At 36.4% G+C, this 25,054-nt stretch overlaps 2 protein-coding genes across 4 annotated transcripts in view; one reads left to right on the top strand and one right to left on the bottom strand.

Annotated features, from left to right (window-relative positions):
- The first annotated feature begins 32 nt into the window (after positions 1-32).
- Positions 33-9,833, top strand: LOC128871576 (zinc finger protein 449). 3 transcript variants are annotated; one of them, XM_054113432.1, is made up of 3 exons: positions 33-786; positions 8,309-9,185; positions 9,273-9,833. In XM_054113432.1, exons 1-3 carry the CDS (start codon positions 198-200, stop codon positions 9,499-9,501), a joined length of 1,695 nt encoding a protein of 564 aa, XP_053969407.1. In that variant the 5' UTR covers positions 33-197; the 3' UTR covers positions 9,502-9,833. The 3 variants fall into 3 exon arrangements, with proteins under 3 accessions (XP_053969407.1, XP_053969409.1, XP_053969408.1); XM_054113434.1 differs by lacking the exons at positions 8,309-9,185; positions 9,273-9,833 and adding exons at positions 5,872-6,652; positions 6,721-7,431 and having other exon boundaries at positions 38-786; XM_054113433.1 differs by lacking the exons at positions 8,309-9,185; positions 9,273-9,833 and adding exons at positions 2,527-3,370; positions 3,431-3,637 and having other exon boundaries at positions 42-786.
- Positions 9,834-13,564: 3,731 nt separating this feature from the next.
- LOC128857757 (relaxin receptor 2) overlaps positions 13,565-25,054 on the bottom strand; it is a 56,724-nt gene continuing 45,234 nt past the window's right edge. Inside the window, exons 8-12 of the mRNA XM_054093502.1 lie at positions 16,136-16,207; positions 15,528-15,971; positions 14,350-14,894; positions 14,010-14,210; positions 13,565-13,914 (exon numbers count right to left, since the gene is read on the bottom strand). Coding sequence (XP_053949477.1) covers positions 13,871-13,914; positions 14,010-14,210; positions 14,350-14,894; positions 15,528-15,971; positions 16,136-16,207 — 1,306 coding nt within the window. The 3' untranslated portion in view covers positions 13,565-13,870. The remainder of the gene's footprint in view (positions 13,915-14,009; positions 14,211-14,349; positions 14,895-15,527; positions 15,972-16,135; positions 16,208-25,054) is intronic.

Below are 25,054 nucleotides of genomic sequence, written 5' to 3'. Positions count from 1 at the left end.
TTATATCTGTTCAGATTCATACGATATGGCAACTCCCAAAACAAAGCACGCCAATCATTCTGAAAGCTGTCACTGAACGAGCATCAAAATATTGGTGAAGTGATTTCAGGTAGCAAAAATAAATATTATTCGTAAAAAGTGTTTTTAGAGGGTATATAGGAGAATACAATTCGAAAAGGCGCATATTGCAATCGAATATGATGCAATCCGCCGAAAGTGCCATTCCTTTGTCCGATAATCCAACGGAGTATATTGATTTGTCCGACTACTGTCGGCTCTGTCTGCAAGTTCCAGACGAATCGCAATTACTCGATTTACAGCTTATTTACGATGAAGAGGAGCAACTGAGTTACTATGATTGCTTCACCGTTTGTACGCAAATCGATTTGCGTGCTGGCGGTACTAACGCGCCACACCAGCTTTGCAAGTCATGTGGATTGGAGTTACAGGTGGCATATGATTTTCACAAAAAAGTGGAAGAGTCAAAGATTTTCTTAGAGCAATTGGATCAATCACAACAATTGGGGGATGAAGTATCACCGTTGACGACGACAATGAAAATAGAAAGACATGGAGAGCCAGAAGATGTGGGCGAAGTTGAAGTTAAAACAAATGAGCCACAACTCGTAGAATCTCTGCCTGCCGAAAGTGAGCCTATTGAAAATGATATTGTCGCTAGCCAAGATGACACTGTTGGTAATTTCGAGACGTCGATGGAATATGAAGAGTTGGAAGATCAAATAGATATGGATGAATATCAATCAGTCGATGAGCTGGTGGATGAAGGTGAAAACGTATATTATTTAGCACTTTTTTTTTTACTTTTTTTTTTGTTATTTTTGTTGTTGTGGCAGCATAAACATTCTCCATACATATAAGGGGAATGGTGCTGAGGTGACAGTTTTTGCCGGGTATAAAACCGAACGTACTTTGTTTTGTTTTAGACTTTAAAATTTGGAAATTAATGGTGCCTTTTTATGTTTCGCGTTCTTCATCTTCCGCCTCGGAAGGACGAATGCCAGGAAAATGCCGGTGTCTATAGGCGGCATGAACGTATAGATTTAGTGCAGTAGCTTCGGCTTCCTTGCCACGCCGGAGGAAATTGAATAATTAATTTTTCTGTCTCTGTGCAAAACATAAATGTTGTTAAGCTTCTTGTGGGACGCTCCGGTTGATTAGAGCTGAAATATACAGCTCTATGTCTTTCCAACAGCTTCTCAGATCACTGTAATGACTCTGCTAGGCCCGTTGGTGTGATGCAGCAAAATCTAAACGCACTTTGGTCATTCAATGGTTGTTTCGGCGGCTTCCAAATAGAAAAAAATAGACAAATGAGTTCTTTTGAGGTGCTAAGTGGATGGACATTTAGTTTGCTATATAAATTTTAAAAAGCAATGTGTTGAACATTTATGCTATCATATCTAGACGCGGTAGGTAGGTACGGTTGATGAAGGTTGTGATGGTCCGACATTTATCGGCAGATACAGTGTTGTGGGAACATACTGAATCTCACCAGTATGTTAATAAGGGAGAAATACTGTGGCTCAGCCGGTAGGAACTTTTTTGTTTAAACGTTTCATGTTAAAAATTACTGATGATTATCAACCATACAGATAATTTGTCGTGTACCGTTTCGGAATCGATGAGGGAGAGACCTTTTTTATATTGTTGTTGTTGCTGTACCAGCATAAATATTCCCTATAATATATGTATATAACATGGCCTCATTCTTGCTCGGCCTAACACAACCACAATTTTTCAATGAGTCGGCAGTGATCTGGAAGGACTTGAAGTGTTTGATTCCTATTGAGCATCGATAGATTTTTTTGAGTATGTTTTGCGAGCATGATAAAGTTGCTTATATTCATTTCTTATACTAAATATCGTGACTTTACGTAGCAGATTAGAAATTAACCAACATAAATACATACTTATATAAAGGGTTTTTTAATAAGAGGTGTTATTATTTGATATTCAAAGAAAAATGCTATTTTTTAATATAAATGATCGGATGTTTATTTTAATATTTTCATTATAAAGTGGAAGGTATGCCGTTAATAGTGGAAAATATATATATATATATATATATATATATACAATATATATAAATAATTGGCGCGTACTCCCTGTTTGGGTATTTGGCCGAGCTCCTCCTCCTTTTTGTGGCGTGCGTATTGATGTTGTTCCACAAATGGAGGGATCGACAGCTTTACGCCGACTCCGAACGGCAGATATTTTTTTATAGGGAGCTTTTTCATGGCAGAAATACTCTCGGTGGTTTGCCATTCCCTGCCGAGGGGTGACCGCTATTGGAAAAATATTTTGCTATTATTTAGTGTATATACAAATTTGAAAAACTTTAAAATTTTAATGCGAAAATATTTGTAATGTTTCCTCAATTGTTTATTGAATGAATCATAAGTTGAAGTTTAAATTTGAGACAGTTAAAATTTTAAAGTTAACAAAGTTTAATATTATATTAATTTTTTGTTGCTTTTTTTCTTGTACGACTCATTTAATAAACAGATGCGGAAACAGTACAAATTAAAATCGACAACGAAGAGTACCTAATACGAAAAATACACTTAAGTGAAAAATGTAAGACCGATGTGTTAGTCGATCCAGTGCACAAAAACCATCGTGCGTCGAGAACAAAACTTTCCGAATGTAGGAATAAAACTAAGCCTTCGAGCGAAGCAACTAATTTAGATGTTGAAAATGATAATCACGTAATTTTCAAAAATGCGAGCACCGAAAGCGAAAGTGAATTAACAAATAATAAACAAAATGTTGCAAAGATTGCCGAAGTGGATGCCGAAGCGGATGCTGAAATTGATGTAAAATCCGTAGTAATTTCGAAAAAAGGCGATGTAAAACCGCGACGCCGTTACAGCGGCAAATTTACCTGTGATTATTGTCAGAAAGTGTTCAAGAATCGATCACGCATGCTAACACATCGCCGTTCGCACGAACCCAACCGACCGAAATTCGAATGTGAAGAGTGTGGCCGTCTCTATGCCACAAAACAGGCTAAGGACGTACACATACGCACTTTTCACAATAGGAGTGGACTTAAGTGCCCTATTTGTGGTAAAGTTTACGTTATTAGTAAGCTGCTGGAAGTGCACATGCGCTATCACACGGGCGATTTTCCATATGTTTGCGATTTATGTGGCCAGAAATTTGCACAAATGTGCCACCTGAATACCCACAAGAATGTAAAGCATAATAGCGTGCGCTATTCATGCGAACATCCTGGCTGTGGAAAATTTTTCACCTCATCCGCATCGCTGCGCAATCACGAATTCTCGCACAGTGCAATGCCATTCGAATGTGCATACTGCAAACGTGGCTATCCGGCAAAGGCCAAGTGAGTTGTTAAAATGCAATTAAAGTAAATTCTTAAATTGACATGATTTTTTGGTTGTAGATTAAAAGTGCACATACGACAGAAGCATGGAATTGAGGCGTCGCTCGAACAAATGGAAGATATGCGTAAATTTCATGTGATGCGTTCCAAATTGAATTTGGTGAAGATATCTGAGCAGTAGTGCGCGACAGAAATAGCAATTAATAATATATTATGAGTATTTATGTATGAATATCAAAACGATTGTATTAAATGATTCCGAGAACATCTTCTACATTTTTTATACAGAAAAAGCAGAAATTATTTTGATTACCTATAAATTGTTCCTGCGCATGTACAAATCTTCACAATTAAAGATGAATTTGAAAACACTTAATATTTAAAGGATGCTGCCGGAGTGACAGCCCATGGGCGCATTTGCATTCGTATGGTTCAGCAATGCAAAACTTGGTTTACGGCCATAGGAGGTTCTTGTTTGCCGTTTCATAGCTCGCGAGGTTTCAGATAATTTGCTGTTTTAAAATAAATATTTTGGGAGCTGTTCAGATATTATGTTTTATAATCGAGCAACAACCGTGCCGTGGGTTCTGGCTTTTTAAAACGGGATAAAAAGGGAGGCGAATGAGTTCTGTGATGGACGAGCACTAACTGGTGCAGCGGTAAAGGTGCTTCTTATTGACCTCGGTGACAATGATAATATAAATATACTTAGTCTTGCCATAAACTCTTTGACAAATTTTACAATGCATACGGCGTCAACAAATTCGCAGAAAGAAGTTCCGTTATTTTTGCTGTTGTTCGTATGCATTGTCTACTCATAAATTATACTTAGTTTAGGGGAAAATTTCGGTTGTTAGCAATGGAGTAGCGAGCCAAGGAAAATCGCATTGCAGTGATTGCATTACAAAAGGGTGGTAAAGGTGTAAGTGAGATTTACGAATTGTGAAAAAATATTGAATCAATATTTCGAGAATGTTTGTTTTACCTCACGATTAATCGTTTTTTCCAAACGTCCGACGTGACAGGCAGAAAAGAAAGTGGTCGTCCTCGCATGGTTCGAACCAGTGCAGCCATAAAGGCCGTTCGAGAGAGAAAACCCAGAAATCCCATTAGAAAGCAGAAAGTCTTGTCGAAGGAACCAGATCCATGCCACGACTAATTAGAGATGATCTCCACATGAAAGCCTTCCATTGCTCAATTGACAATTTTTTTACAACGCGCTTGAAAAAAATTTGACTCGACAGATGCAAGCTGCTTCTTCGGTGGCATGCAGTCAACGGCCATGATAATATTATTTTCACAGATGAGAAAATTTTTACTGTTGAAGAAGTTTTTAATAAGCAAATGACAAAATCTGTGCTGAAACTTCTAAAGACACAAAAAATGTTGTAAGAGTTCAGCGTGTCTTGTAAGGTGTTGCATCTCTTCATTTCTGCGAAAAAGGGGTTAAGACCGGGGTAAAAGTGTACCAGGAGGATGCCTTAGAAGGCGGGGTGATGCAGTTGAGCAGTACTCTCTTCAATGGAGAGCGTTGGATCTTCCAGCGAGATTCCGCTCCAGCCCATAAGGCAAAAACTACGCGCGTAGTGGCTAAAAAGCAATATTCCTCGATTCATAGGAGATTGCCCGTCTGAAGTCCAGATCTGAATCCATTCAGACTACAGTTTGTGGACAAAATTGGAGAACATAGCCTGTCGAAGATCTCACAGAAAATGGGAGAGTCTCAAACAATCTTTGGTTCGAGCAGCGACGTCAATATGCTAATCGATCAATGGCTTAATCGTTTGAAGGCTTGTGTAAAAGCAAAAAAAAATTTAATAACAATTTTTTTTTTTTTTTTTTTTTTTTTTTTTTTAATTAGAAAATTGAAAAAGTAATGAATTACAATCACAATGAAATTAAAAAGCATTAGCGACTAGGCCATCAGCTTTTTTTTTTTTTTTTTGTTTTTAATAATTGCATGAGGAATTAAAACTAACTTCATCAACAAAAGTATTATAATTTCATATCTATAGAATACTTAATTAACTTGTAACAGAACTTATGGCCGGACTAAGTATATACTCGTACAATTGGCGCATACACCCTTTTTGGGTGTTTGGCCGAGCTTCTGCTCCTATTTGTGGTGTGCGTCTTGATGTTTTTTCCACACAATTGGAGGAACCTGCAGTTTTAAGCCGACTCCGAACGCTGGATATGTTTTTATGAGGAGCTTCTGCCGAGCGGCGACGTCTATTAGAAAAAAATGTTGCTATTATTTTGGTGTTCCATGTACGGAGATTCGAACCGACGCACTTCCGAATGGTAGTCACGCACCAATCCATTCGTCTATGGCGGTCGAATATTTAATTTAAAATTTTTACAATGGTCGGTTTTCATGCCGCTCTATTTCAGTCAGTTTTGTGTGTATGAGAAATTGATTTAAGTTTATTTTAAGTGCTTTAAGTTTGTTCACAAAACCTACCAACGCGCTAACGAACACTTTGTAACACATATTCTAGACATTCAAAAGGACGAGCGTATTCTCTCAATTAAGCTTGAAGAGGATTATGCACATTTTCCGGTGGAAGTATCCTACGAAGAATCCTCAGCGCATTGCTCACAAAATGAGACGTCAAAAAATCCACCCGTACTTATGAATATGGCTCCTCCGTCAGATGCTGATGATATTAATTTGGCGGAATATCTCTTTGAGAATCCCGACTTTTTAACGAAAGCCCACGCTGCCGACGAACAATTGCATATTTTGTCGAAACCACGAAAACGCGGACGTGCTCCGCTCATTCCTGGTGGTCCACCATTTCAGTGCGAATATTGTGATCATAAAAGTCCATCGCGCTCACTCTTGGCATCCCATCGACATCGAAAGCATCGCTTCAATAAGTCACCGAATAGATGTGCTGAATGCGGCAAAGAGTTTGCAACAAAGCAACAACTTGAACGTCATCAACAGCGAGTGACTTGCCAATCATATCCCGTATTCAATTGTGAGTTTTGCGAGAAAACATGCATTGGTCGCGCCAATTACCAGATACATCTGCGCTTCCATAAGAAAGTATATCCATTTGTTTGTCATATATGTGCCAAGCCATTTATGATGGCCCAACATCTGAACAATCATGTGAAAACGAAGCATGAAGGACAGCGATTTATTTGCGAGCAACCAGAGTGTGGAAAAATGTTTCAAACTGCGCATGCGCTCAAGAATCATGCATATACTCACGTCGATCAATTGCCTTATCGTTGCGACTACTGCCAGCATGATTTTCCAACCAAGGGCAGGTGAGTGTCATCAGTGAGTAACACTTAATTTACAGTACAATGTTGTGATATTTTACATTCAATTTTAGATTGCGTTGGCACATCAGCCGAATACATAGCATTGAGCATACGCTGGACGAGCTCGATTGCATGCTGGTGGCCAAAGAGATTAAGTTAAAAGCACAATTGCGGCCGGTGCTGACACCGGAGCCCGAAGTGATTGCTGCGAACGAACTTGAGGGCTACGCCGACTGATGTCAATAGCAGGAAATAGTTCTTACATTTATATCACTATATTATAAGTAGTAATATGCGATTAAGCAAAATGCAAAAGTATATCGTTTACTTAGGAAACACATATTTACATTGTCATCGTACACTTAAGTATAATTATAAATGAATTGTTTGAAATGGTGCATTATACTTATTTGGATTTATTTTTAAGTATTGTTAATTTTGTACCAAATTTAATTTTACTAAATTTATATTATACATATGTACAGGGTGACGCAAAATTAATCAGTCTACCAAAAGATTTATAATTTTTGCAAATTACGTAATATGTCAACCATATTTGACACTTGGAAATTAGACAGCCGGTAAAAGTCAAAATAAAGATTTCCATAACTTAAAATAATTGTTTTTTAATATTTCTTTAAAAAAATAAAATTGAATGATAAATTTGCGCCACTTTGTATGTCTAAAACGGTGATATAACATGGCTGATTTCAGATTTAAGAGTTTAATTACTTACATAGCGATATTATTGAAAAAAAAAAAAAAATCATTATACTACTGCAAATATTGATTATTTGACTTGATAATATCATATTTCAATAAAAATTTTGAAATGAAAATTTTACATTGTTTCTTTTAAAAAATTATACATCCATTCCTGTATTACACACTTTTTTCTGATATTCTTTTTATTTCTAACATATTAGCTTTAAATAATTTTATTTTGATTTTACAAATTCTGTACAATTTATTTTATTATTTTCAACTTAATTTTAATTATGAAATTTTTCCAAATCGCAAAAACAAAAAAAATACATATAAATGTTGTTGTTGCTCTACCAAAGTAACCTTCTATGAATTCGCCTTGGGCAAAACTCCGGGTGTTATTCTGCCATGAAAAAAGCTCCTCAGAATTTTCCATTTTTAAATTTTTATTACCTTTTCAAAGAGGTGATCAACTTTTGCCTCCTTTTCCCCTTATTTTCAACTTGCAATGTCTATGGCGTCGTAAAGCTCATACAGCTCATCGTTCCTTCGCCTGCGGTATTCGCCGTCACCAACGTACTAAGGCCCAAAAATCTTCCCCAGAATCTTTCTCTCAAACACTTCAAGGGACGCCTCATCGGATATTGTCATCGTCCAAGCGCCATACGTTAGGATGGGCATGATGAGAGTGTTTAGAGTGTTAGTTTTGTTCGTCGAGAAAGGACTTTACTACTCAATTGCCAACTTAGTCCGAAGTAGCACTTTTTGGCAAGAGAGATTATCCGTTGCATTTCAAGGCTGACATTGTTATCGGTGTTAATGCTGGTTGCTAAATTGTTGTGAAGCTTTACACAATCTTTTATTATTGAATCATGATTTTAAAGTAAATGTTTGCAGCCGTCTCTAAAAGGTGATGAAATTTTGAACACTGTTATGATTTCTTTACAATTTCAGTACAAATGGACTACATTTTGGTTGAAGAACTTGTTTCGACGCCTAGTGAAGTCATTCTACCATACCCCAATGTGAGCAGCAACCATGTCTCAATTTGTAACACCCTTCCCCCCGTTACAACTCCTGCGCAGCACGCAACAGCAAATAAGCACATGCCGGTAGCATTAAATGCGCTTACATCCACAACCCCCAGCGAAACGTCGCTATGCGTAGTTTCCTCATCGCTAAACAATTACACTACCCGCACCGCAACCGAAAGCCACAATGAGGTGAATAAGAGAGCAACCGCCGTGCCATCAATTAAATGTGAACCGAACAACCCCCTGCCATCGCGTGCCTGCACTCCTGATCTGCCCATACAAATAATTCGTCCCAAACGCTCGAGTCGCGTCTGCTGCGATTACTGCCAGAAGTCGTTTACGAGCCGCAGTAAAATGCTATTGCATCGGCGCACACACGAACCGGATCGACCGCGCTTCAATTGTTCTTTTGAGGGCTGCGATCGCACCTATTTATCACGTCAATCCTGTGAGCTGCACTACAAGCAGACGCATTGTTCACGCGAGGACTTTCAGCCATTCGAGTGCCTTCTGTGTCACAAAATATTCGCCATTTCACAAACCTTGGAAGTGCATATGCGTTATCATACGCGTCAATTCCCTTTCGAATGTCCGCACTGTGAGCGTAGATTTGGACAAAAGGGCCACCTTACGTCGCATTTGCAAGTCAAACATAACAATTTGCGATATATTTGCCCGGAGACGGGGTGCGGCAAGGTGTTCAAAAATACTATATCCCTACGAAATCATAGCTTTTCACATACCGGTATGCCATTCCGGTGTACCTATTGCGATAGAGGATATCCACAGAAGTCGAAGTGAGTTGAATTGTTTTATTTTTGTGTTTTGGTGTCTAAAATTGAGAATACATTTAATTATCCCTATTTGTGCTCATTTCTTTAAAGGCTCAAGGTTCACTTGAAACTGAAGCATGAGGTTATTATGTCCCTGGAGGAGTTGGAATCAATGCGAAAACTCAAAAGCGCTCGCACGCGTCACTCATTCGTAAAATTGGATATACCAAAAGGCGTTTCAGAGGGTATGTCGGAAGTTGCGGAGGACAGTTTACACAATGGCTCTGTATGCGATGCAAACTTTGAAGATGTTGTAGAGGAAATCGAAGTAAATGTGTAACTATGTAGACTGAGGGACATACGACGCAACTCATGCTAAAGCAGCGCTGTGAGCAGTACTTATGTACATAAAATAGGCTGATATCGAAGTAGAATGTTTAATTTTTAATTTTTTTTGTTTTTTAATTAACGAACAATGCATGTAAGTACAAAACTTGTTTTAAGTAAAAAGTGTTCAGATTTTATTCGCTGTTTTGGAGATTTTTAAGCAAAATTCTTTGTGAGAAATTTATTACCCACAAATAACACACCAGTATTGGATATTTTTAGATAAAACGATATATATGTGAAATTTTTAAATAAATAATAAAAAAAATAACAGAACTGAATACAGAAAAATTTCTAAATAAATTAAATTAACAGCGAACATCCTGAATTTAATTGCTGCTTCAAAATATGTTTACCAACTAGGACAGCTCATCTTGGTATTGACCTTGACATGGTCGACGCACCTCGTTCGGCGTTTATGGGGTTATATACAGTTAGAATTTTCAAAAAATCGTTTTGTTTTTTTTTCTTAATGTAAAAAATATTTAAGAATACACACAGAACATTTAATAACTTTCCGGTGAATGTTTTCGAAGTTACACGCAAATTTGAAAAGCCGTTTCAGAGAATTTTCATCCTATGTAAAGTGCTTTTCAAACTTTAAACGGGTTTTTCTCAAAATGGTGCTTACAAAGTCGGTAACCAACAATACTCGAAAACGGCTAAACCGATTAGTCTCAAATTTTAACACGAGCTTTTTAAATATATTTGTTATTAATTAATCGAAGAGTTTTTCCTCACCGATAATTTTTTTTTATAAACAATTTAAAGCCGAAATTTTGGCCAAAGATAGATTTTTTGTTTTGAGAAACCGCCATTTTGTCCAACAAATTTATTTTGCTTATTCCTTCGATTAATTCTAGATTTAACATTATTATTTCGTAAAATTTCTGTTTGGTTTTTTAATTTCAGAGGATCCAGTTCAGAGATATAGAGGTCACCGCAAAACGTCTTTTTTGTGAGAAGCTACCGGAGATCAGCTGTGGCTCCTTTCCGAATAAATATTTTTACTAATACTAAGTCTTAAAATACAGTTATAAGGTAACATAATATGTGTAGAAAGTTTTAGATCAATAGATTTAAAAGTTTTCTCAGAAAAAATTCTGGAAAATTCGCTTTTTTCGGCCTTCTAACTGTATATAGCCCCTTATGGTATCAAAGTTGTTGTTGTAGTAAGGGTATGCCTATATCAGATAGATTTAAAAGCTTTCTCAGGAAAAATTCTGGAAAATTCGCTTTTTTCGGCCTTCTAACTGTATATAGCCCCTTATGGTATCAAAGTTGTTGTTCATCGGCTCTGCAGTTACCCTCAATATCACAATGGCTAGGTACCCATGTTACCTTTAGGTGAAATAATTTAGATGTGCGGCATTTGCTGACCACCTTAGAGGTTGTCGACTGCTTTGGGAGAAATTTTATCGCCGCTTAGCTATCAGTGAAAATGTAGATATCATCTCCAGGCATCGCATCACACTGTACCAGTGCCACGGCTTTAATTATTCCCATCAGTTCAGCTTGAAAAGACACTAAAGTCGTGGGGAAGCTGAAAACTGAAGGAGATGCCCAGATGATCGGAATATACACCTCCGCCCACGCTGCCCTCGAGCTTTGATTCATCTGTGTATACTCTTCCCTTGAGGGTAGAAGGGTCGAGAACGTTGTAATGGCAATTGCAGGCGGGACTGCATAGTCCGCCTGTCCGGAAATCCAGTTGTTGTTGTAACCAAAATATAATAATTATTTCATAAAATTATAGAAACAATGTTTTTAGGTTTGCTCATATCGCAAATGACAAAATGAGAAGATTGATGAAGATGAGATTAAGTAAAAAAACTTTTTGCCGACGGATTGCGATCGGCGAAGATGTCTAGTGGTGCTCTTCCGATGCCTATTGAAATTTTGCATTTATGGAATAAGCCCGAGACGGCCCATTCTTTTGTTTACGTTGCAACGCTAACAGAGTAAATATTTTTTTATTTGTGTTGCTGCAGTGCTCGCACAACGAAACAAATTCCAATTTAAAAAAGTTAAAATAACTCATAACACATACATATATTATTAAAAAAATCTTTTTTTTTGAAGGAGTCAAAAGTGGCAAAAATGTTAAAAGCTACATAAAGCCACAATTTCAAATGAAGCGAGCTTGTTTAAGTTATGTTGACAAATGAGTTTTTTTAAGTATGCTCACACAAATATAAACCTTTTTTTTAATTAAAACCATAAGTAACCACCAATTCCTGAATTTTTCATTTAATACTTTTAGATTTTTGGCAACAAAATTTGAGAAATAAGAGGTTAAACTTGAGTAAGCACCACCAGAGATGTTGGAAAAACATCTATGCAATGAAAATATTGATGATTTGCTTCGATACATTGAAAACTTTTAATTCATGTAGCATCGTAATGGGTGACGACGTTGTCGCGGAAGAGGCACATCAAAGCAAATGATCGTCCGTTTCTTCGGAAATCGCAATTGTGCTTCAGAGAAATTCAAAGCAGTCTATTCTGAGTGGTACATAACCATTTGTTTGCCAGAAGGTTTTGGATAATTAAGGAAAACCAACCGCCGGCTCACACTCACATACAATCTTTCGCCCCTAATGATTTTTTTTTATCCCGAACATTAAAACTATAATGCAAGGTCAACGCTTTTTAATGCCTGAAAAAGCTGTTGAAGCTTTTAAATAGCTCTTTTGGAGGTTTCTACTTCTGGGTAAAAGTGGTTTGAAAATTGGTTCAAGCGAATGCAGAAATGTATTGACTTCCATGGAGAATATTTTGGAAAACAATAAAGCAATTTTCATTATTATTTTTCTGTGTTTTGATTATTGGACTCAAAGTATAAAAGGCAACCCTTATATAAAGCTTTAATTTCTCACATTGCACAAAGTGCCGTATGAGTATCTTACGATCTTTGCAATTTGGTGCCCTCTGAAAATTTATTCAGAGGTATAGAAGGGCTTATAGCTATTGTTTTATCTTTGTTGACTTCTTTTCCATTTATCGATCCATGTTACAGTGTTACGAGTATTTTTGACTTGTTGAAGAATGTTAGTAGTGTTTTTTTCTTCCATTTTTCTAATGCCATTGAGACCGTGCCATCCGCGAATGCAATTTTTGTGGTTGGGATCGGTATATCAAATCAGGTACAGGTATCAGTTGAAAACCAGGTACAATAGAGGTGTTAGGACAGTACCTTCAGGTACACCGTTGTCATTTACATCGCGCTTGAGCATTCGTAAGTAACTAAGTAAATTTGACTGAGCTTATGCATAGTCCTTTATGCCGCACCCTGCCAAAAGCTTGCTATATCTAGGTAGCCAGCTGAGCAGAATCTTTTATTATCCATATTCTTTAATATTTTGTTTATAGCTAATCCACAGAGCTTCAGCACAGTCGAATGCTGTCGTCTAAACCCAAATTGATGGTTTGGATTTTTATTTTTCTCTCAGTATTTTGTCTAATCTGGCAAAGAATATTTTTCAAACACTTTTGAAAGAATGGTCAACAGACTAATGGGGTGATATGAAGTCGTTTTTGTTGCATTTTTACCTGGTTTGGGTATCGCCGTTATTTGTGCAACTTTCCAGGGGCGTGGGAAGTACTGCCTTTTTCTTTTATATAAAGCAAACAACCAACTCCATGCCATTTGAGTATTATCACATTTAATTAAAACAAGAAAATTTCTTTGCACGTTTTCAGTTACATCAAATACAGCCAAACACACACACATACATTACGTACATTTTAAATCACTTATGCGTATTTTCGTTAACATTTATGATATTTACCAACTTTCAAAGACACCATTCAATATTTCTATAGTAAAATTGTACATTACTTATGCCATTTGTGTGTAATTGCACGACAAAAATAAGAAGTTATTCAAAGAAATGATAAACAAAATTGTTTACGAACACATTTATATATAGTTATATAATACTAGATTTATGCATACATACATACATACCATATACTAAACTACATGTAATCAGTAATCAGTATGTATGCATGCATGTAAATGCTTTTCAATTTCTTTGGTAATATAAACTGCTACGGCATTTGTTGTTGTTGTACTCGACATTTTGAGGTAGCAGATATTGTACATATGTAGCTGTGTAGATACATATTGTTGCACTTAAGGCTGTATATGTATGTGTACTTATTCATAAATCTAAGAATGTACGTATAGACTTATATTACTTATGTATGCACTCGATAATTTATGTGGGAATACCCGCTCAACCACTTAGAGGTGTCGAAATACCATATATGTATATCCATGCATGAATTTAGATAGGGGGGGCGGAAAGTAGGTGCACTCAGTGATTCACTGTCAGCGGTATGGCTTTCCCCGAAGAATCATCTAAAAGGAGGAAACAAAAATTGTTCATATTATTGAAATGACCTCCCAACAAGTTGAATCGAACCACCACACAACTCATTGATATTGAAACTCACCCGGATTTGATGATGCCGTAGCGGTAGCAATCGTCGTCGCTAGACCGTTGGAGGGCTCAGCCCGACGTCGCGATGTAATTTTCTTCCAACCGCGTAGCAGAATTTGATTGCGATATTTTGGCGTGGTGAATGTGTAGAGCAGCGGATTGACAGCGGAATTCAGTGGTAAAATAAAGACTACCAGCCAGGCATAGATATCGTCTGCTCGTAAAAACAGCACAGACAAACACACACACAGATATTGGAATAAAAGTATATATATGTATGTATGTACATTCCGCGTGCAACATTGCGTATGAGTAACATAGAAATGTGTAATAAAATTTACGGCTTTGCTCACCCGAAATGTTGTAGTTGAAGAAAACCCAAATCTTCACAGCAATAATGGGCGCCCAACACAACACATCTGTCAGCACAATGAAGAAGAAGCGCACCGCAAACTCACAGTCGAGCAGGGAAAGTGGTGTAGCTTTACGCGTACGCCAAATTGAGATGAGCAAAGCGGTGTAGAGTAGGGCAATCATCACTAGCAAGAATAAGTTCACGCCCAAGAATATAAATGCCGAATATTGCCAACCAAGTGGATATGGTTCTTGTATGTGGAGGGGAAAGCAAGTGCCCGAGTAGGTGCCGTAGAATTTGGTGCTAGAGTGCCAAAGCGCAACGGGCGCAATAGCAATACCCATGCCCATCAACCAAATGACCAGGAGGGCAGTAAAAATGTTTTTAATATCGATGCTGTGTTGGCCACGAAACGGATCGGCGATAAGTAGAAAGCGTTCGAATGACATGAAAGCGAGTATTAGCATAGAAACCTCGGATGAAGTGACGGCCAGGGAGCCGATGGCAGTACACTGCCAGGAGGTGATCCAATCGAGCGCGACTCTGTGAAGGGAGGGCGAGAAAGAGAGAGCGAAAAACATAAGGAATAGAAATTAAATAAAGATTGGGATATACAATAAAAATAAATTAAATATAATTCACTAGAATATTCTAGTTTACCTCTAGACGAGAAGAAAGTTTGAATTTTTTGTCAGGAAATTTTTCAGCTGGAGTAATTTGAGAACGAATATGAACATGAATTTGAGTATGAATGTGAATACGAATATGAATATGAGTACATGAACATAAAAATGAGTATGAGTATGAATATCGAAAATAGTATGAATACAAATATGATATAATATGAATAGGAATGTGAATAAGAATATGAGTACTTGATTATGAATACAAATATGAGTGAATATGAATATGAATATGAATGTGAATACGAATATGAATTATGAATATGAATATGAATATGAATATGAATATGAATATGAATATGAATATGAATATGAATATGAATATAAATATGAATGTGAATATGAATATGAATATGAATACGAATATGAGTGAATATGAATATGAATGTGAATATGAATATGAGAATTCATATAATACGAAAATACTTTAACTTCAAGTAATTAACCTTCATCTACGTTACTCTGGAAAATATTTTAAGACTCTTCTACTCACTTATAATACTCGTTCCGATAACGGTAATCCTGCACACCAATTGTTATCAAATAGAAGCCCATTAATATATCAGCCAGTGCCAAGTTGCGTATAACCATAGTCACGCCAGCATTCTCGGCTCGATAGATAAAACGTCCCCAAAGTACCATCACATTTCCGATTACCGTCACAAAAGCCATTATCCATGCTGAGTAGCGTAGCACTGGTTTGCTTAGTAGATCGCGAAATGAAGAAATCCCATCACTATTCGGCTTGCACATACGAACTTGAGGAGTCATCGAGCAGAAGTAAAAACGATCAAAGACGATGTATTTCAGGTTGGGTATCTGACTGATGGCATCAAATTCGATTTGTTCGAAATTAATTCCCGTCAAGTTAAGATAGGAAACATTTAAAGATCGTAGTAGTTGATGGCCGATGTGTAGTGGAGTGTGACTAAGGGAACTGAGATGAAGTGGGTAAAGTGTTAATTAAGAATGAGAAGGCTGTTCAAGTTTTTACATTGAGGGGATATTAAGAGTGGAAAGCTTATTAAAAACCCGCATTGTAAGCGCACTGTTATAGACATTTAGGTAATTATATTTTAAATTTGTGTACTCAATACTCACAGCGCTTCCAAGCAACTACTTCGCAGAAAGACTTCACCAGATAGCTCTTTTAGCGGATTGCCAATAAGTCGACTATCATGTGAACCCAATTAAATGAAGAAATAGAAACAAAGTTTGATTGCTTTATACTATTGATACTTTAGTATTTCGATACTTAATGAAAATACTTGTCATATTCTACTTCTCAAGATTCTTAAATACTTATACCTACATTCGACTTGGTGTGCGGTGGCGTATGAGTGACATCCTTACAATAAATTGAACGCTCGCTGACAACGTTGATGGCTATTAACACGCATCAGTCTCCTGTGTCAATTTGATGCCAACACCGCTTCCTTTTTGTGTGGAAAATATAAAGCACAATAAATATTTTTTTCATTTGGTATTTATACTATATTTCAATATATTTCGATTTGTTTCTCCTCGCTTAAGTTAGATTTTTTGGTGCTGAGTCAAATTGACACTTTTTGTCTGATGCGTGTTAAATACTTTATTGTCGTTCGCAATGGTAGAACAAATGTGAAATTTATAATGCTTGCTTCGTATTCAAATAAAAATATATTTTTTAAAGTTAAATAAAATTTGCAAAAATCGATGGCTTCTCAAAAGCGCGTCTTATCAACTAAATTTTCAAATGAATTGTAGGCCGGTTCTGTCTATATCTCGCCGCTAATCAACCATTATTCAAATGGACAAAAGGGATATGTACAAACTAATCCTTGTTTCTCTGGACACTGGGGTACTCACACAGTCAAACTAGGACTGCTGACATAGATCTAGTTTCCCAGGAGCGTAAAGGTGTTGAAGGCTCATTCCTACGACTGCTCAGCATTGTGTAGGACTCAAATGAGGAGTTTGGGAAATCTTATCTTAAGTTTACCATATTTAAACGATGCTAATGTACTGAATTTACTTGGATTTCCAAACTCCGTGGGTTGAATTTAATAGAAATAGGAGGATTTCCGAAATTCGATAAACTAAGAAGATTCATCTCACTGAGGCTTTCAAAAAATCAATCCACGGCTTCTCATGGGTGTACCAACAGGACACTAGTTAGATTATATTAGATGAATGCTTCCACGGAGAAAGACTTGCTTGGACGTGACTTTAATTCGCCAGTTGTACTACCATTAGAAGTAGGAAGAATGAGAGAAAAAGAGAGGAGCGGAGGATGGAGGATGTCGATATTTGAATGATGACGAGTTACTGGTAACGAGTTACGTTAGCAAAAAAATATTGCATGCAAATTATGACATTCCGCAAGTGGCTCATATCTAAGCCTTTTAGCGCCACAGGTGTAGTTAGAAAGCGAAAGCGAAGAAATGTGAATTTTAGCAGCGCGTAAGCAGAAGAACTGAAGTGCAAGTGCTGTGTCCTTCAGACAGCAAAATATACAATACAAAATGGATTCGAATTCATGTTACGCATCATCACGTGGATACTCAACGGATAATGTCCGGTTAGATAACCCACCACTAGCGAAAGTTCCGGCTTTATTAGCTTAAAAGGCTCCCTGGAGTGCCTCCGATCCAAATGTGGTTCTCGCGAATTAAAGTATTAGAACTCAGTGCTTGCTGATCTAATTAGAGGCTCACGTTTCCCAGATTCCAAGGCTGGAACACGTAGTCAACGAAACGTGTGCCCTTTTCTTGTGCTGAGACAACACTTTGAAAGGTACCTGCTTAGCCAGCTCATCAGCTATCAAGTTTTCTGCAATGCCCTTCTCACCTGGAATAAATATGATTTTGATGGCGTATTATTCAGATGCCAAAGAAAGTGAAATTATGAGTTCCACGACTATATTTGAATGCGACATCACTGAGTGTGATTACTGTCGGGCTGAAAAAAATTTTTTTATTTGTGTTTCAATAGTGTAGTAGCTAATTCTGTTTGGAAAAGACTACGGTGTTCCGGAACCTAAACGTGAGCTTTAAGGGACACTTCTCGCAGAAAATTCCTTAGCACACATTTTCTTCCAACTTCGAACCATCCGCACAAAGGTTGACTGCGTACAGTTTCCAGACTTTAAGCCCGGTCCATTCTTACCTTGCGAGCATGTAGGTAGCACCCGTTTGGATCCCACGTGGATGTGTACAGATCAGTTACGGCAGATTCGAAGTATCCTGAAGTGCCCATTAGTTTATTATTTTATATTGTATAAACAGGGCACTGGACTTTTGCCGAAACGTTCGCCAGGATTGAAGCGTCCCATTCTATTGTCGATAATGCAGGAGCTGAATGGACGAGGAAGAGGTAGAGTCCATTCAACATTTTCTCTACAACTGCCCTGCACTTCCAAGAATACGCCTCATATCTGCGAAATTACTTTTTGGAGCATTTAGAAAGCTTAGACACAGACTTGGTGGAAAGAATGATTGGGTTTCCCAAAAGATCGGTATTGTTTAAGAACATGTGGGAAATGAAAATATTCCGTGAGCTTCACAATTACCCTCCGTGGTCAACTAGTGAACTCTTTTTAAGAGCAGCCATAGGCTAGATTTTCTGCGTACCTTGAGATTATATGGAACAATTTAGATCCTGTGCACCTACAATAGTAGTACCAAGTTTAACCCTTTACCTAAAATAACTTCCGCGCTAATCTCCCTTACAGGCGAATGGCTAACATTACCTCAATTAGCATTCATTGACAAATGCAGCACTTAATCTTCATTCCATGCTTTTACGTGTCGAAGACTATGAATTATTTTTTATTTCCATTTGAAGTTGTTGCTCAGTATTAGCAAAGTAAATATAGCTAATAAATTTTCATAGCCTCCAAATGTTATTTCAAGTAAATTGCAGCCTATATTACAAATGGCATGCAATTACATGCGTACATATGAATATAGCAATATTACTTATACGACACGTTGACCTATAAAATTTTATTGAATTCGTGCAGCATTTTTAACAAATTCTAGAAATGAATGCAACTACTGTTTGCACAAGTACGTTCATTGCGTGTCACCTAAGGCCTTAAAGGATTACATATCTAAACAGTTTTGTTACCTCGAAGCTAATAATACAACAACAAAGATAAACAAGCGAGGCACAAAAGAGTACATTTAGCTTTGACGCAATCACTTAGGATTCAATGAAACGTGCCATTTGGTAAAAAATGCGCCATTATGGGTAAATTTTCGAAGCAACATACAAAATCAACTTTCGCATTGCTATGCGCACTCACTCATTTACACACATACAATGATGCAAATGTATACAAATAAGGTGGTACGTTGGCACGAACCGCATATTGTGGTACAGTGAAAGTTCACCTAGACGGACGGCCTCATATTCTGATATCTCCTATAAGCGGGAAAATTCTTGGGAACGAACAAGTTTTGTTCCTTTTCCATAGAAAACGCTCTCCCATACACAGACACGGAGTTTTTGTAATCTCACATGCGCGAACGCAAAGTTCTAATAAGTGGATAATTTGTCTTTTTTTATCTTTTGCCTTTTTTTTGGGCGTCCGTTCAACCCATTACCCACTACCTGCTACAATTCTGTTCCGGGCCTTAGTTGTAAGAAAACAAGACAATATCAAATGTAAAAATGATCCTCTAAAATTGATAAGTTGTTGTTGAAGTGGTTTTCTAACGCAAGGAGCCAAAATACTACAATATGTGGTCCATTAGTACAGACTAAAGCAATATAAAACGCAGTGAGTAGTGAGAAAAGCTCTCGTTCACGGCATCTGATGGGTAGTTGCAAGAATGGCTCATACAACGTAATATTTTGTTTTTGTATGTGAATACCCATTTTTTAAATAAACTGTTTCTTTTTATACGCAATCTGTTTTTCGATAAAATGGCAACTATGCCAGGCTTTTGTCTGTAGTATTCTGTAGTATTTGTCACAAATCATTATTAGCCACGATATGCATAAGGTAAAGGTGTGGCCAATATCAAACCGTTACTCGGCTTTCAGCGAATTTAAAGAAATCAGCCAATTTGAGGCGTTGTGACAGTGATACGGCACAGGTCAGCGAAAAATGAGATTATGTTAGCGAAATACGAAAAAATCAATGCAGCTAAGGTTCATATTACTTCGTTCCCAGCTGAATGAAAGAGCGTAAGAATACCTGTGAAATTAGGGGGCACATTTAGTTTGACAAAGTCAAAGTTAGTTTCACAACTTGGTTTGACACAAGCCTTGTCTTCTATCATCCTTGATTATTAGCTGTTACAGCCAATGTTGCCAGATTTACACATTTAACAACAAAATACGACTTTTTTTCTTGTAGTACAAATTACATTATTTTCGAAATTTCAGAGTTGAACTAATAAATTTAAATATATTTAAAATAATTTTTTATATATTTTTAGAGAACAGTGCTTAAAAGTTATGTTAAGATATATATATATACTAGCGGACCCTCTGCCTGCTTCGCTAGGCGTTTCAAAATTAGAAATGAATAATGAACACTCGATTTAAATTCACTCTATGTGTATTTATTCTTTTTTTACAATATAAAATTAATGTCAATTTTAAACTCAAACTAACATAAAGCCTTTGCGTAAACTACATTTTTTGTTTTGCCCTGAGTTGTGGTATACATAAACAGAACTGATGGCTTACCTACGCGTGAACATGATACATATAATTGTCCGTGGGAGAAGCATGGATATTCTAAGTCAATTCCTTGTGTTTTGTTTATTGTCATTGCAAATGCAAGACGTATTGGAAATTGCAATCTTTTGAAGTCAAAAGCTAAATCTGGTGGAGTCAGCGGAATACGCGGAATCAATACGTCTTCACCTTTGAATTTTCCTTTTAAAATTGTTGCTTCAATAAGATTCTTTATGACCTTTTTGACTGCTAATCTTGTTCCGTTACACAATCGTGGCTGATTTAAATTTCTAAGTAAAATAATTGGTGCACCAACTTTCGATTGTAAGCGATGAGCCGGCAGTCCAGGTAAATCCAAGGAATTTAAAAATTCTGTTGGATAACTTACAGCGTCATATTTATTTATAACTGTATCAATTGATTTAAATGTTACAATCTCACCAGGCACATCATTTAAAATATTCGCATTCAATTGACCAACATCCTTATTTTTCGGAGCCAGTATTGCCTTTCAGCTAACCAATTGTGATTTTGATAATTTTGCGCAATATTTGGAAAAACACTTGAAACTAATTCTTGTTTTGTGTGTGCGAAATTACAAAAATTATCTGGCAAAGTGATTAAGCCAGTAGCAGCATCAATAGGAATTTGTCCATTTCCTATTTTCAGAAGTTGTCTTGAAAATTCGTCAGCCGATGCATAATTTTGCAAATAAACTCGGAGATTTGTTTTCAAAGTCAAAGTTTTTACGTGCCTCCATAAATGGGATGTCTTTAAACATGCTTTTAATTCATCTGCTGGTGTTGAACGGGGAATTACTGGCAAAGTTTGCAGAAAATCACCAGACAATAATATTAAAGCGCCACCAAATATTTCTTGATTATTACGTAAATCTTTCAAAGTTCTATCCAATGCTTCTACTGATTTTTTATGTCCCATTGTACATTCATTAGACTTTCACCACAAAAAAATTACTCAAATCCATGAACAAAGTTATACTACAATAATAGAAACCTGATCTTAATACTCGAGCTACCATCGAATTAACACATTTTATTTTTTAAAAGAACATTTATGGCGACTGTCGATCCATATTGATGGATTTCAAAAAATTTATGGATTCAACCGCTGAATAATTTCGTATATTTTAAATCCATCTGAACTTTTACATTTGCGCATTTATATATATGTATTTAACATTTAATTTAAGTAAACGTTTCAATATTTGACCAACAACTTTGAATTTCGAAAAATACAGGCTTATGGTTATTAATGGAATCAAATATATTTAACGAATTTTTATTTTATCTAAATCATAAAACGTTCAAATGAAGCTCAAAATATTTTCCCAGTTTAAAAAAAAAGCAATGGGATTTGATGACGTGTCACGCATGCATAAAAAGGAAAGAAAAGAGAGGACGACTATTGCGTTACGAATAATACAGTCGCATACGTCACTCAACATCGAAACAATGTTATTCATGTCTGTGTATATTCTATTCATTTGCGTGTATTCTCATTCCGTATACGTAATGCCCGTATAAGGGAAACACGCAAATATTGTATTTTTCACACTTACATAACGCCCGCATACTTTTACCGATTTCTTTAAAACTTCACATAAACCATCTATGGACCAATACCAATGATCTGTGAAAGTTTGATTGAAATCGGTGAATGCGTTTAGGCGTGAATCGGCGACTAACGAACACAAAAAAACGTCTCCATTTTTATATATAAGAATATAAGAAGAAGATATAATTGGCGCGTACACCCTTTTTGGGTGTTTGGCCGAGCTCCTCCTCCTATTTGTGCTGTGCGTCTTGATGTTGTTCCACAAATGGAGGGACTTACAGTTTTAAGCCGACTCCGAACGGCAGATATTTTTTTTATGAGGAGCTTTTTCATGGCTGAAATACAATCGGAGGTTTGTCGTTGCCTGCCGAGATGCGACCGCTATTAGAAAAATGTTTTTCTTAATTTTGGTGTTTACACTAAAAATAAAATTAGATTTTGAAAATGAATTTTTTAAAGCTGTGAACCTTTACTTCGAAGAAATGTTTTAAATAATTATCTTTAGGTTTTAAAGGATTTTAAAAGCCCTTTTGGAGAATGTAGTCAGAATTTAATTGTATTTTTAAGCGCTAAGTTTTTAAGAGCATATTTTGTGTTACCATGGCAATAAGCAATGAAGAATTACTGGCAGTGCTGACGTGTGGCGGAGATTACGCCACATTAATTTTGCTAGCCTCAAATTAATTGCTGACACTCATATTGAGATATTTTGGGAGCAAATTTTTAAGGCAAAAGGAGGCGATGCACCGGCGTTTTTTTCAGCTATCCTTTGTATTCTAGTCCCTATAGCAAATGTGGAAAAAATATTTTCTTAAATCAGTTTGAATAATACAAAAATAAGATGTATGGATATTATGAATTCCAGCAATCTCTGGATTTCTTTAAGAAATGCCTAATTTTGTACTTATCAAAAATATAAAAATCAACTGTTTAAGAAAATTAACAAAGCAATTTACGAAAAAATATTAAAACTGAATTTCATTAAAACAAAATGTGATTTATATATACCAGTTTAAAAAACAGTTTTTTTAGTTACATAAATATAATTTAAACTGTTAAAGTTGTTTTATTTTAAATGATTCGTTCTTTGTTGAAAAAAATAAAAAACCTTCATTTTGTAAAAAAAGCTCTTCGTTTCGGCGGTTAAAATGATTTGTTCTAAAATACAGTTTTTGTTTTTGGAAATTTACAATAGTTGGAATGAATTGCTTTCTTTAATTTTTTGAATATGGTATCCGACATACATATGTATGTCCATCACGTCTACGAGTTGGGTGATTCATTCGATCAACCCTAGAAATCGATAGTTGAGCGCGCTGTATGGCAAATTGCGCCATCTTGTTGGAACCAAATATCCTCGATGTTTAACTGACTAATTTTTGGAGACGAAAATTCAGTCAGCCTGGCTCGATAACGCTAGTCATTTACTGTAATAGCAGCTCCTTCCTCATTTGGAGAGAATTAAGTATCGAAGATGCCACCGTGCTCTTTGCACTTCGCGAACAGATTTTTTTTCTTTGAAGAAAATTTTAACAATTTGGGAGCATTTTTCCGCCGTTAAACTATTTATGATGACTTCCCAAACTTTACTGAACTGAAATATCAATCGAGTTTGCAATTCATAGCTATCAAACCATAGTTATCAATATCGATAGTTTAATACAGCTAAAAAACACCCTATATAAATGCCATATAAAATAAGTACCACGATTATTTTTTATGAAATTCTCATTATGACACGTCTCATAAGCGGACAAAAAGCAGGCGACCATCAGTGTTCGCTTATGGGAGGTTTCGCTGTACACACATACATACATACCTATATCCTTACATACGAATACTGTTATGAGCAGAGCGCATGCAGTTATTGTTGTTGATTTATCGAATACTTCAAAAATGACCAGAAACAGTTAAATATTTGCTCTGTTGTTTTTTTTTTTTTTTGTTTATTTTGTGCTTTAGTTCGGCTCTCAGCACTTCAATTTGCGTGTAGATATATATGACCAAGGTGACAGAGAGCATATTGTTGGGTGTGTATATGTATGTGTAAAGCACCGTATCAATGAATTTTGTAAAAATTATGGTAATTGCGCTTCTGCGGCTGCCAATAATTTACGTCAACGGGTTGCTTATAAAATAATGAATTGGAAAATTATATGCAAATGCAAACGTTGCGCCGGACCCTTTTTCACTAATTTCCAATACTAACGCCGACGCACGAAAATTCTACAAGCTCTTTACTTTACCGCTTTTCAATACTTCCCACTTTTATTTGTTTGCTTTCAGGCTAACTGAGCTTAAAATTTATTAATATAAGTGTGTATGTGTGTGTGTAAGCGAGCGTGCGAAACATAAATAACAGCAGCACGTACCATTTTACATACGCATAGTCGTAAATTCACTCATTTGACAAATTTAAGGCTCTCTTTATACACCAAAAAAAAGGGACCAGTGCCTAAGGAAGTAAGTGTTGAGAAAACGCAGTTGGTCAAGAAATTAAGTCTTTATTTTTGTTGCTCATTATAAAATAATGAATCTTAACAAACGGTAATGAATATGTTAATACTGATTGAATAGTACAAAGTTCTGTGTATATGTGTTTGGCACATCGATGGTTAAGCAATGAGCCATGATGTTAAGAATATGAGTCTAAAAGATCTGACCCGTTCATTTTATTTTTCATTCTTTTCCTTGTCGACCCACCCTAATGCAGTTACCTTAGTGTTTTGTTGTTATCCTCTGTTTAGGTTGGAAGTTTTGCACTATCAATTT

The sequence above is a fragment of the Anastrepha ludens genome, chromosome 2 (assembly GCF_028408465.1).
Source record: "Anastrepha ludens isolate Willacy chromosome 2, idAnaLude1.1, whole genome shotgun sequence".
Taxonomy (NCBI): Eukaryota; Metazoa; Arthropoda; class Insecta; order Diptera; family Tephritidae; genus Anastrepha; species Anastrepha ludens.
This window is presented reverse-complemented; position numbering and strand designations above follow the sequence as displayed.